Raw genomic sequence first — 12309 nt, forward strand, 5'->3', positions numbered from 1 at the left:
TTTCAGCGGGGAAGTCCATGGTTGCGTGGGCACAATGTAAAACGAAAACAAATGGTGTGTCGTGCTCCTTCCTTTTTGTGTCTGTGTGCATGTGTGTGGCGTGCGAGAGAGAGAGAGAGAGAGAGAGAGAGAGAGAGAGAGAGAGAGAGAGAGAGAGAGAGAGAGAGAGAGAGAGAATTTTACTGTGGAAATCCATACAGGAAGTTAAAATCGTCATCGCTCGTCCCCGTTTTATTTTGAAGGCTTTTAACGGAAGCCCGCGTCTCCCTCATTTGTAACTTGCCCCTGGTACCGGATAGCCGCCACACTGGACCCAGACTGAGCAGAACTGTGTAAGTAAAACCCACTATTTGCTCCTTTTGTTGCAGCCCGTGTGCTATCACGTGACCACGCTGTGCTTATACAAGAACAAATATCCTCTCAAATAACAATAATCCATAAATCCAAAGTGTCGGAGAGTCGGATAATGGAGGCGGGTGAGGAAATCGGTCGATGTTTTAGGCCCGTGACAACAGTTTGAGCTCCACAGGGAGGAATTATGCTGCAATATGTGTTAACTGTTATTATTTACGTAACTTAACCACATTGCGCGTTTATGCAGATGCTTCAATGGACTGTTGATATCCGCCTGTGCGAAGAGGGAACGAACTCAGAGCGTAATTATACGTTTAAAACTATTATAATTCACCGTCACAAAGATCCACTAGGATTTCTGCTACTTTGATGAACGGTTCAGTATTCAGGCCTATATGCTTAATCGTAGTGAAATAAAATCAGTTTAATGCAACAATATTATTCGCGTGTCCATGGCGACTTTACGCGCTTTTCATGCCCTATATAGCAATTCTGCATTTGTGACAGTCGTAGTCCATTAGGTATTTATTGTGTTTGCCGTTGTTCAGTGGGGTAAATAACCAACAATAGCAGTCAGTGTATTATGTAATGTCTACTTTTATGTGTGCTGTTTATGTCCTTGTTTGGCCTGTAAAAGTTTGCCAATTGTGATTAAGTGAGCGTTTCACATTGAGATGTTTTACTATTTTCACTGACGTTAACTTTACACGAAGTTTTGTTTATGCTATTTTACAGAATTTGAAAGCGTAACTGCCAGTAGTTAGTTTTACATACTTAACATTTTTTGTCTTTGCCTATGACTTTATTGAGAGTAATTTATGTCTATCTATCTGAGTTTTATGTTTAAATATTAGGCGAGTATCGTTATCAGTCAAGGTCTGGTTGATTCTGAGGGTCGATTGATGTTTAACTTGTAGGTGAACTAACTGAGAATCGTGTGACAGTTTCGGTATTTGTTTATTTTATGCGGGTGTGAGTGAGTGAATGAGTGAGTGAGTGAGTGAGTGATCCACCCTGGCACCTGCTCCTTTAATCCCTACATACTTCAGCCAGTAGTGTCCTTGTCCCCGCTGTCACTACACACTCTCTCACACACAGAGGTAGAGGGGGTGAAGGGGGAGCGGGGGCTGGGGCGGGTGAGTGGGCCATGTGAAGTGGAATCAGGACTCTTCAGGTTTTCTCTGAGTTTGGACTTTAACATCCAAGTGAAAGATTGCAAGATTATGATCAGTCACCTATGTCTCACTGTCACAACCACACCCGTGTCTGCAGCTTCAAAGACGTCACCCACGGCACCTTTAACTAGATGACAATTCCCTAACCGTGTACCTGTGCCACCCCCCCTCTGGCAGCGTTCCTGTGATGCCCCTGGGTGGGCCGAGCTGGTCGGGGTTGCGATGCCTTACGTGGACCGACAGAATCGCATCTGCGGCTTCCTGGACATTGAGGAGAACGAGGGTAGCGGCAAGTTCCTGCGCCGATACTTCATCCTGGACACCCAGCAGGGCAGATTGCTGTGGTACATGGACAACCCACAGGTCAGGTCTCCACACAGGACTTCAATTCAAATGTATTACAGAATTAAAGGACCAATCAATACTAAGCTTCGAGTGTAACCTATAGATTTGTATCACTGCATTGTATTACTCATTTCTATAAAAAGCTGAATATTACAATCATTATTTAGTTTCTGATTGTGGATCTGTCTGTCCTTATTTGTGTCTCAAACCAGGAAATGATAGTTGTAAAGTATATTTAATGCCCTTAAAGGGGAAATCCTTGAGTATCGTTGCAGCGTCAGCGCAGAGAAACGTTCCCTCTGTTGGTTTTGGCAGCGGTTAGCAATGCGTGCAGATTTAGTTGAGGCTGACGACAACTAATATTAGTTGCCACCAACATCAGCTCAGTATAGTTTCCATGACTCCCACGTGTAGTCATGTGTTTTTGTGTTTGGCTTTGCAGAATCTGCCCAAAGGAGCAGAGAATGTGGGATCTCTTAAGCTTACCTACATCTCAAAGGTTAGATGTAATATACCTCTCTAAGGAATCTCTAACACAACACACACACACACAATTTCACATTTGTTCACTTACGCCTCATCTCACACTAAATCACTCTCTCTTCTCTCTCTCCTCTCTCTCTCATTCATCTTATCCAGGTCAGTGATGCCACCAAGCTGAGACCGAAGGCGGAGTTCTGCTTTGGTAATTGTCTGTCCATTTCCGTCCTTTCTCTCTCTCTTCCTTCCTTCCATCTGTCTTATCTATGTCTCTCACTCTCTCTCGTCCCTCCATTTGTTACCCCCTCTCTCCTCTCCCGTCGTCACACCTTTCCTCTTGCCCGCATCCCTTTACTCCCATAATGTGTGCTCACCTCCTTTGCTTCCCACTTCCTTGCTCTTCTTTTATCAACCCTTCTCTACTTTTATCCCTCCCCTTCCTCATTTCCTCTCTTTCTTATTTCTTCCTCTCATGTCTTCCCTGTCAAATCCTTTTCCTTCCTCTTATTTCTTTTCCTCCTGCGAAGCGTTTGCTTCTTTCCTAACCTCTTTCCTCCTCTGTCCTCCCTGCCTATTTCCTCTCGTCTTTTCCTTTTCCCCTTCCCCCCTGCCTGTGGGATTTATGTCCTCTCTTTTGTCCCTTGCAGTTGTTCCACTGGTCACTAACAGTAGCTCTTTGTCGCTCAATGGGAGGAAACTGTATGCTGAACCTGACCTCTGTGTGTGTGTGTGTGTGTGTGTTTGTTGTGTGTGTGAGGGTCCCTTGGATTTGGCATACACCAACATCACAATCGGATACTGGCTGCCAAGAACACAAACATACACCTCGTACTTACACACCCACACATCCGCCACCTCTGGGAAAACAGAATATATTTATAGATCAGAATTTGCATAAGTATTAACGTTGTTCTCTTCCCCCCCCTCTCCCCACACACACACACACACACCCTCCCTCTCTCTACAGTTATAAATGCCGGGATGAGAAAGTTCTATCTGCAGGCCAATGACCAGCAAGATTTGGTGGAGTGGATCAGCGTTCTCAACAACGCCACCAAAATCACTGTGAGCATCTCTCCCTCTCTCTCTCACACACACACAATTCATTAATAGATTACCCTATTTCTCCTGCTGTTGTAGAGAACCCTGTTTTCTCCCCCAGGCCATGTCAGATGGAAAATTCCACATCAGCCCACAGTGATAAACAGATGCTCAGTTTGTTTCGTCTGTTCAGTCTGGTGGAAACAGAAAGAGAGAATGCAACGAGAGTGCATGCAGAGGAGGAAACTGCTGTTGTTATTTCCTTTCTGTAGGTTTGTGATGTGGCCCTCCCCTCGATTGTCACAGGGGGGAGTTTTTGCAGACAAAAGAAAGTCACGTCTAAATGTATTGCCGTTGTTTTTTTGTTGTGGGCAGGTGCCAAAGCCAGGCGAGGGTCACGCCACCGCAGAAACTCCCCAGGAAGTACTCGGAGCCTTGAAGCAGGTCTCCTATAAGACTGAGATCATAGGAGGGGTCCCTATCATCACCACCACACAGGTAACACACACACACGTACTGTATGTGCGATGTGTTGCATCCTACCGCAGCAGCAGCAGCAGCAGGTCCAGTCCTGTCTGTGGTGGTATGCAGCCACACACACACACACACGTGACCCAACATGCCGCAGCGCAGTGGAATGACTGCCTGGTTGTAGGTTTTACCACTCAAACACTTCAGGCTATAAAAAAATGGGATAAATGTTGGGATACTAAGCTTTAAGTTGTGTTCCCTCAGTGTAATAAAGAAGGCGTTTATGTTGGAGTGTGTATCACAACTACCAGGTGTTTCGCCAGCATTTGTGTGTGTCTTTCTTTGGTTGTTTGCTGCTCAGGTCTGACGCTGCTGGCCAAGTAGAACAAGAGAAAGACCTAGAGAGAGAGATGAAGTGCTGCAGCATGGAGGGGCTGAATTAGATTTCAAAATAAACCCCAAAATTAATATCAGATCACATAGATAAAAGATGTGTGGACAGGTTATACCTTATATATCTTTATCTGTGTGTGTGTGTTAGGAGCAGGGGGAGGGGCAGAATGGGGCAGAACGTGGTGCCTTGAGGCGGGGTCAGAACCAGCTGCCTTACTTCCTGTCCAGAGGAGCGCAAGACCAGGCCATCATCAAAGTCGGACACTGTGTCAAACAAGGAGCTGTGGTGAGAGCGTGCACACAAACACTAACACACCTTTTCATACTGTCACACAGAAATATTGTGCGCCAATGTGTTGATTGCTGTGACAATTAAAGCACTTTCATGCTCCCCAGAGGATTAAACCTTTTCCTCTTAAAACCACCCTGGTTAATAAGATCGAAATGAATAAACGTGACTCACCTGTGTCTCCATTTCAACAAAGCCTAAAACTTGTATGTTGGTGTGTTAAACATTATCAACAACCCATATCTGTTCCTCTTCCTCAGATGAAGAACTGGAAGAGGAGGTACTTCATGCTGGATGAGAACAATGTCAGTTACTTCAAGTCTGATTTGGTGAGTCGGCGTTCTACATTCATTCAAACGTGTCAACATGCATTCTAAAGGATCATTTCATCTCTGAGGTGATTTGATTTGTCCTTGTTAAGTATTTCCATGCCCTCAGTGTATTGTTTCTGGCAACATACACCCACGCTGTCACTCACATTGTAGTGGTGATTGTGTTGCCTGGTGTGAGGTGAAGCTGTTGGTTCATTAGCACCTTTGTAGGTACATGCATGACTTTATGGAGAATTACAGGAGGATTATGGCTTTACAGGGACAAACTTGCAGAAACTGAAAAAAGTGAGACAGATAGAGAGCAGAGGGGTGTGTGCGTGTGTGTGTCTGTGTGTGTGTCTGGGGGTTGATTTTGCCATCAGGGACGCATGTGTTAACATGCAGCGGCATGCGTCCGAAATACCTCCACATGAGTCACGTGTGGACGGATTAATGTGTCCTAACCACAGCTTGCCTGTGTACATATATGGGCACACCTTGAGACGGAGTGCACACGTTACACACGTGCCATGCCGTGTCCATAGTCGGTATACCAATGTCTCAATCGGAAACTGGCTGTCAAGAAGTCACACAAGCCGCACACACTCGCACTGTGTTGTCGTAGCTGCACACGTAGCCAGATTGGTTAAACCAGGCTTGCAGTGAATCTATTACACTATGGAATAAAAAGGACGTGTATTAAGTTACATTAAACAAACAAAGGGCTCATTATAACTTCAACAACAGATTTTATTGAGATAAATTAAGGGTGCATCTCTTGCAAATCTGTCATGTATCCCTGAGGCTACATTTAGACCCTTAATATCTCTCTTTCTCTCTCTCTCTCTCTCTCTCTCTTCTCCTTCCCAGGAGAGAGAGCCACTGAAGGTCATCCCTCTGAAGGAGATTCACAAAGTTCAGGAGTGCAAACAGAGGTCAGTGGGTTTGTTTGTTAGCTGGACATCATATTTTTGGTGAGGTTATCTCACTGTATGCTGTATTGATTGTTCTGTGCTTTCAGTGAGCCGATGATGAGGGACAACCTGTTTGAGTTGGTCACCAACTCCAGAACGTTCTATGTACAGGTAACACAGATCAATGACAGGGATGTTAAGTCAGCTGCACGTACTGTTTAGTTCAGCCAACTTCTGCTTGGCCCATCCACAACAATGGAGTTTGTGGAAGTTTAGTCTCTCTCTCTCTCTCTCTCGCTCTCTCTCGCTCTCTCTCGCTCTCTCTCTCTCTCTCAGGCTAACAGTCCAGAGGACATGCACAGCTGGATTAAAGCGATCTCCGGGGCGATTGTGGCTCAGCGTGGTCCGGGGCGCTCAGCAAACACAGTAAGGATACACACTTTCCTCCTCGTGTCATTAAATACAACATAAAACTCTCACTTGTTGTGGCATATAAACACATTTTATGTAGAATGTTACACACACAAGAACAATTAAAAAGAATAAAAGTTTATAAAAGGAAAGCATCAGGGTTTGCATCCACATAAATATGTACTCAAATTTTTTTTTTAATGTTTACTGTCTGAATTTACATTTATACATATTCCACTCACTTTCACTTAATTCTGAGTAAACCAACCGGTCCTGTTCATACATTTATTTATCATTACTTATGAATCATTCTTGTTTGAAAGCATTTAATGCATATTGGACTTGATATGAGCATGCAGGTATAATTCATGTTTTGTTCACAACCCAATTATGTGGATGATGATGATCTAATGTTTTTCCTTATTTTGTCCCTTTACAAACTGTCCACACACACACACACATACACCTTTTCTTCGCGTACATCTTGATTGACCTCTGACCTCTCCCTCCATTACCTCTCTGTAGTTTTGACAAATTTGCTTCCGAAGCCACACAATTTCTACCAGAAGAAGAAAGTAATGAAACAAAAACTCCAGCTGTATCTGTTGCTACGATACAACAATTTTTTGTGGCACTCTAGGATGATTCTCCATGCTGTGCTGTAAAACTATGTTGTTTTCAGATGCGTCAGGCCAGAAGGCTGTCCAGCCCTTGTATACAGAGGTATACGCCATTCTGCAGCGGTGAATTCAGCACGTATGTGACCCTGCCCCACCCCAAAACCCCCAAACCTCCAAACCCTAACCCCTCCCACCCCAAACCAACCCCTGGAAACAGCCATCCCACCCCCTCATCACATCTGCAGTGCACACTACAGGAGTTCTCTGGTTCTCCATTCATTTTATTGCACATTTTCATTTGATTTCGATGCTTTGTCTCCCAGTAACCCTAGTAACCAGACCGAACCTTGTAGTGTTCCCTGAAGCCGCTTTACGGTCGAATGGATTTTCCAATCCCCGTCGCCAAAGCTGTGGCACCGCCCTTTAAACTCCCAGCTGTCATTAAGCATCCTCTTCCTCCTCCATCATCACTCCACCCACGCGTCACATTTGATTGATCCATCATTGATCGACTTAGTCTAACTATTCCCTTTGTATATTTTAACAAATAACACCCTTTCTTCTGGTAATTTCACAACCAATCACATCTCAACATTTTCCATCTCACTTCAAAAAGGGTGGAAAGTAACTAAATACATTTACTCAAATACTAAAGCTACATCTTTGAGGCTTTCTACTTTTTGGTGGGGTTGTGTTTACCTTTTACTCTCCTACATCTGACAGCTGGAGTTCCTGATTAAGTTCCACTTTTGTCACTTTTGATGCTAAACACAAGATAAATGTGTGTCCAGTTCCAATCTTGTATCACAGAATCTGAGAATTTTATAAAGCTGAAGGTCCTCATTCTTTATTTCGCACTCTTTTATTCTCTCTATTACTGATTTCCTTTAATCGTCTCAACTGTTGTGTTGGTCTCTCAATAACATTTACAGCATTCCGGACTCTTACCAGGACTTTCCCAAACCACCCTGAGCTTTTCCTTTCTGTTCCACTAACACTCATCTTGTGTTTCCTCTGTTCGCGTGTGTGTGTGTGTGTGTGTGCGGTGGCTTTTTACAGAGAGCGAGGTGTGACAGTGACGTACTAACCTTCCCCAAATGACCCCTGCTGCCCACTTCCTGCCCCTCCCCCCCGCGCTGCCCACCGTCCAATCCCAAGCCCCGCTGCCTCTCCGCTTCATTAGAGAACTGCTGCCCGACCCCGTCCCACTCCTCGGCAACTGCAGCATCACTGTTGTCCGTACGTGTTGCTCATAACAGCATGAAGACGTGTGTGAGAACCATGATGCATTAGGCAACATTTCATTAAGATGTATTTCTAGATTACATGCAGGAGGCTTGGCAACAAATAATGCTTGTTAATGCTGCTTCAACCAATAACGTCCCTGTTTCCCCGACGGTCACAATAAAGAGGCACTTCAGGTGACAATACTGAAATTAACATCACACAAAGCGGTAAATAGGAGTAAGAATACACTCAGAAACCGGTGGAGTTAGTAGCCTCGTGATTGGACGAGAAGGCGGGCAATCAAGAAGCCCATTACTGAAAGTTTAGACATTTTGAAGGATTTGGGACGACTACAACGCGATGTTCATCCATAACCGAGAAAGAAGTGTCTCGTGTGAGCGATTGACCAATGACATCGCTGTGGTCGGCCCAGACGCTCTTTATTGTGACTGACTCTCACTGCGAATCTAAGTATAACATCACACCGACTCTAAATAACATATCTGACCACCAGGAGTCCCTTTGTAGCCTTCAGGTTGTGTGTTTTGGGCTGTGTATAGAATTTGTTAAGAGTTTGATGGACCCAACAAAGAGTGGTTCACTTGTAACAATCTTGTAAAGTGAATTTCTAATTTTCTTCAGTGTAAAGTTGAATATAAATAAGCTTACAGACCAAAGTTAGTTCAAATTATCAATCAATATCAAACTTTTTTGACAGTGCTCAGCCTTATCTACTTTATTTTAAGTGTTGTAAAATGGAATCTGACTCTTTCTGATTTGTCTCATTCTTTCTCATCACATCTCATTCCACTTGTTCGTCCTTCATCCATCCATTCATTGAGCCACCGCTCCATTCCATCCACTAATCACTCACAACCATCCGCCTGTCATCCTTCCTTTTCTGCAGGAGCTCTGTGACCACTCCTCCTCCTCCTCCTCACCCACATCCTCCTCCACCTTCTACTACCCAATCGACCAGGAGCTGCCCTACCCACAATCCTCCACCTCCTCTTCCTCAGCGGGCGCTCAGCCTCACGCTGGACACGCACCACCCAGACGACTTCCTGGGCCTGCTGCCGTGGAGGCTGAGTGGCATCCAGACGGCGATGGGGCCCCTGCCGCGGGCGCGATCCCGCCTGTCGCTGCAGGAGACGGTGCGGCCGTCAAAGTGAGAGCGGAGGGTGAGCATGATTCGCCATGGAAACGCCGCAGCGAGGTCGCCCGGCTTAGACGCGGCAGCAGCAGCGACTCGGAGGAGCTCGACGACCTCGCCACCAAAGAGTCCGACCTGCAGATGACCCTGATCTGACAAGGACCATAAACGTGGTGCTGTGGGCTGACAATCTCTCGAGGACACCCATGCGCACACACACACACACACATGCTAGACATACTTCATGTGCTGCTTTAAACATCCCATCTGTCCTGGGACCACTTTTACTGTCGTTAGCCAGAAAGGCTGATTTCCTAAAAAATGTCAACTTTTCAGAAATTGAAGAAACTGCTGCTGTTTTGACCATCACGCTTTTTAAAATGCAAATTAACAAGGTTTGAAAGGAATTTATAAGCCATATGGTAAAGTTGAGCATTGTTTTGTGAAAACGTCGGGCTTTTATTTTGTAATTTCCGACGATGTTTGGTCAAGCACAGCGCCATAGAAGACACTAAACAACACTACAGACTTTTTGACTCGTATGTAGTCGCTGCCGTTCAGACTCTGGGAAGCGCGTGTGAGAAACAGTGCCATCTAGAGTTAAAGGAGTGAAGTGTTCAGGAGCTGATTTCCTCTCCACACTGTTGTATTCACTCGACTGTATCCTCCATTGATGTATTTGTTTTTAAAGGTTTGAGGAGATGTGAAACCAACTACGGTTTAAATTTGTCAATGTTCCCAAACTCATCCACCATTTCTCCTGTTTTATCCCCGTCATTGTTCCCAGACTGAACACATTACAGACGCTCAGTGTCTGAAATGGGCTGTGGGTGTTTTTCTTCTTCCTGTTCTGTTATGTGTAAAGTTTTGTTGACGTTATTATTCACAGTGCTGGAATGCTTTTTTAGTGTGAAAAATTAACATATGAATATATATAAAGAGTACATGAGTTGTTTACTGACTTTATAAACACAGCCCTGCCCCCTCTTCCTCCCTGTTAAACATAAGCTGGTTAAGTGCCTGCATTCTTCTTTCTAAAGAGTTGATAATAATGAGGATGAGCTGAGTCTGAGACCACACGCTTTATTTATTAAAAGACTTGGAAAATAAACTGCATTTTTCGGTGTCCTGTTTGTTTATATTCAGATGGGTTTAAGGCTGTTACTATATTAACAAAATTTCCGCATTCATTTGTGTTTTGGGGGGCAAATGTGGAGCTTTTCTTCCATTTTTCCGTCCAACAGTTCTCCTTTCTTGGTTCTTTTCTTCCCTCCTCACCGCCTCTGTCCTTCCCTCTTTCCTTCTCAAATTATTTCAACTTTATTCTCAAAATCTTGTGGTCTAAAAATGCCATATTTTGAGCACTATCATTAATTCCTTTGTCATATTATAGCACTAGTTGGAGGAGCTTGTATTCTAAATACAGCGAGGAATGAGATATTGCACTTGAAACTTGAAAATACTTGCAATACTGTTAGTACTTCCTGCAGTTATGATGAAACATAGTTTAGATACTTTTAACATTAGCAGCTTAATCACTTTAATTCAAGCATTATTGGAAAAGTAAGGAATTAATAATAATAAATAAAACAGTCAGGTGAAACACAGTGATCCGTTTATCACATGCATCGCCACTAATGTCCACAAGATGTCACTGCACTCAAATGTTGTTCAGCCTCTTATGCACCTTTTTCCTGCTTTTATGCTGCTCCATTTTCCTAAAGCCTGTGTAACTGGGTGGAGGTTGTCCAGATAAAGTTCCTCTCTGGAGGCTATTCATCATTCTAACTTGATTTGTGGTTGAGAGGCTGCAGAGCTTCAGTCCCTCAGCGTTGCGGCACGCTGCCGTCATGTACCGCTCGTGGAGTTGCATAAGATGAACATCACCAGGTCAAAGAGTCATTAAAACATTTATCTGGCCCTTGCTGCACAGCCTGATATGTCCACTAGGATTTTCTGTGGAGTGCCTGCAGTTTGTCGAAACTATTTGGAGCTTTTCAGTGCTCTATTTTACCAAGAAGGATGCTGATATTATTTTATATTTAGCTCATGTTGTCGATTGAGTCTGTGGCCAATGTGGAGGGAGATGAAAGAACCAACATCAAAGTGAATTGCACAGATTGGACACATATAGGGTGTCCAAGTTGTGTGATAGGGGCTCAAAATCTGCACAAGTAGCTTTAAACACCTGGCAAAGTTGCTAGGAATTTGAGACAGACTGTGTTGTCATATTTTAGCTTGTTACTATGATTGCACAATATGGGGGAAGGGAACATAATTGGGACAGCATTGCTGTTTGATTTGACTTGGACTTCACGAACTGGAATCTTGTTTGGTTTGGACAGGTATAAGATTGAAGCGGGATGAAGCTCTCTAGTCTCTAGCTCCGTATGCAAGATTCCGATATTGACCAGGAAACCACACACACATACATACAAAAGACACTCCGTTACAAGAAATGTACTCGTTCAAAAAAACTTACACAACATTTCACAAAAGTAATACAAACTTCAGGCAACGTCACCATATATGCGTGTTTGTCTGTATAAGATATTAACATTTAAACGTACCTGAAAGTCAAGGTGGGACAGGAATAACACTGAATGTGCAGGTTTAGCTCTCTAGCTCCCTGTTAGCGTGAAGCAAAGGAGGAAATATGCTAATCAGACAGCTGAAATTGACATTAAACGGCATTTAGGATACTTTTTTTTCTTCTTTTTTTTTTTTTTTTAGCTCAGCAGTGATTTAAAACAGTAAAGGAATTTTTATTATTGCAACTACGTAATTTATTAAACAGAATAATCCAAATTTAAATTTATTAATTTAGTACATGGCTAAACACGTCTTACCTATGCAAGGTCCTGAAACTCTGACCAGGAAACCCCGCAAATACGACACGTCCACTTCCGGTGCTCCGCTGATCAATGCCCCACCTTGACAACAACAATACACGGAAAATCGTAATAAAATCAAGTTCACCGCAATTGAGTCGATTTATCACATCTCAGCTTCAGTGGCTGCTTCTGTGCTCTTTTGCTCTTTTGCCGGTTTGTTTCTTGCTTAGAGACTATTGATTTAGTAAGTAACTTAGTAATGAAGTGTATTCTCATGCACAGAACTCCACA

The 12309-nt window shown here is 43.7% G+C and overlaps 2 protein-coding genes across 3 annotated transcripts in view; one reads left to right on the forward strand and one right to left on the reverse strand.

Annotated features, from left to right (window-relative positions):
• The window catches only part of waplb (WAPL cohesin release factor b), a 26042-nt gene extending 24271 nt beyond the window's left edge, over positions 1-1771 (reverse strand). The window contains exon 1 of the mRNA XM_076149652.1: positions 1684-1771. The gene's annotated coding sequence lies outside the window, so the exon portion shown is untranslated. The remainder of the gene's footprint in view (positions 1-1683) is intronic.
• On the forward strand, positions 1752-10300 carry plekha1b (pleckstrin homology domain containing, family A (phosphoinositide binding specific) member 1b). 2 transcript variants are annotated; one of them, XM_076149656.1, is made up of 12 exons: positions 1752-1892; positions 2317-2373; positions 2514-2559; positions 3322-3419; positions 3771-3893; positions 4408-4545; positions 4809-4877; positions 5730-5794; positions 5881-5944; positions 6110-6199; positions 6867-6940; positions 8939-9339. In XM_076149656.1, the coding sequence occupies exons 1-12, from the start codon at positions 1752-1754 to the stop codon at positions 9201-9203; spliced, it is 1230 nt and encodes a 409-aa protein (XP_076005771.1). In that variant the 3' UTR covers positions 9204-9339. The 2 variants fall into 2 exon arrangements, with proteins under 2 accessions (XP_076005771.1, XP_076005770.1); XM_076149655.1 differs by lacking the exon at positions 6867-6940 and having other exon boundaries at positions 8939-10300.
• Positions 10301-12309: the final 2009 nt, after the last annotated feature.

This window comes from Genypterus blacodes, unplaced genomic scaffold (genome assembly GCF_046128005.1).
Source record: "Genypterus blacodes isolate CSIRO-AG114 ecotype Tasmania unplaced genomic scaffold, CSIRO-AGI_Gbla_v1 ptg000046l_1, whole genome shotgun sequence".
Classification (NCBI taxonomy): Eukaryota; Metazoa; Chordata; class Actinopteri; order Ophidiiformes; family Ophidiidae; genus Genypterus; species Genypterus blacodes.

Excerpts from the sequence above, each read along its gene's own strand:
- plekha1b (XM_076149655.1), top strand. The coding sequence starts at position 1,752 with ATGCCTTACGTGGACCGACAGAATCGCATCTGCGGCTTCCTGGACATT. Across the intron at positions 2,374-2,513 it reads AGCTTACCTACATCTCAAAG|GTCAGTGATGCCACCAAGCT; the intron begins GTTAGATGTAAT and ends CATCTTATCCAG. Across the intron at positions 5,945-6,109 it reads CCAGAACGTTCTATGTACAG|GCTAACAGTCCAGAGGACAT; the intron begins GTAACACAGATC and ends TCTCTCTCTCAG.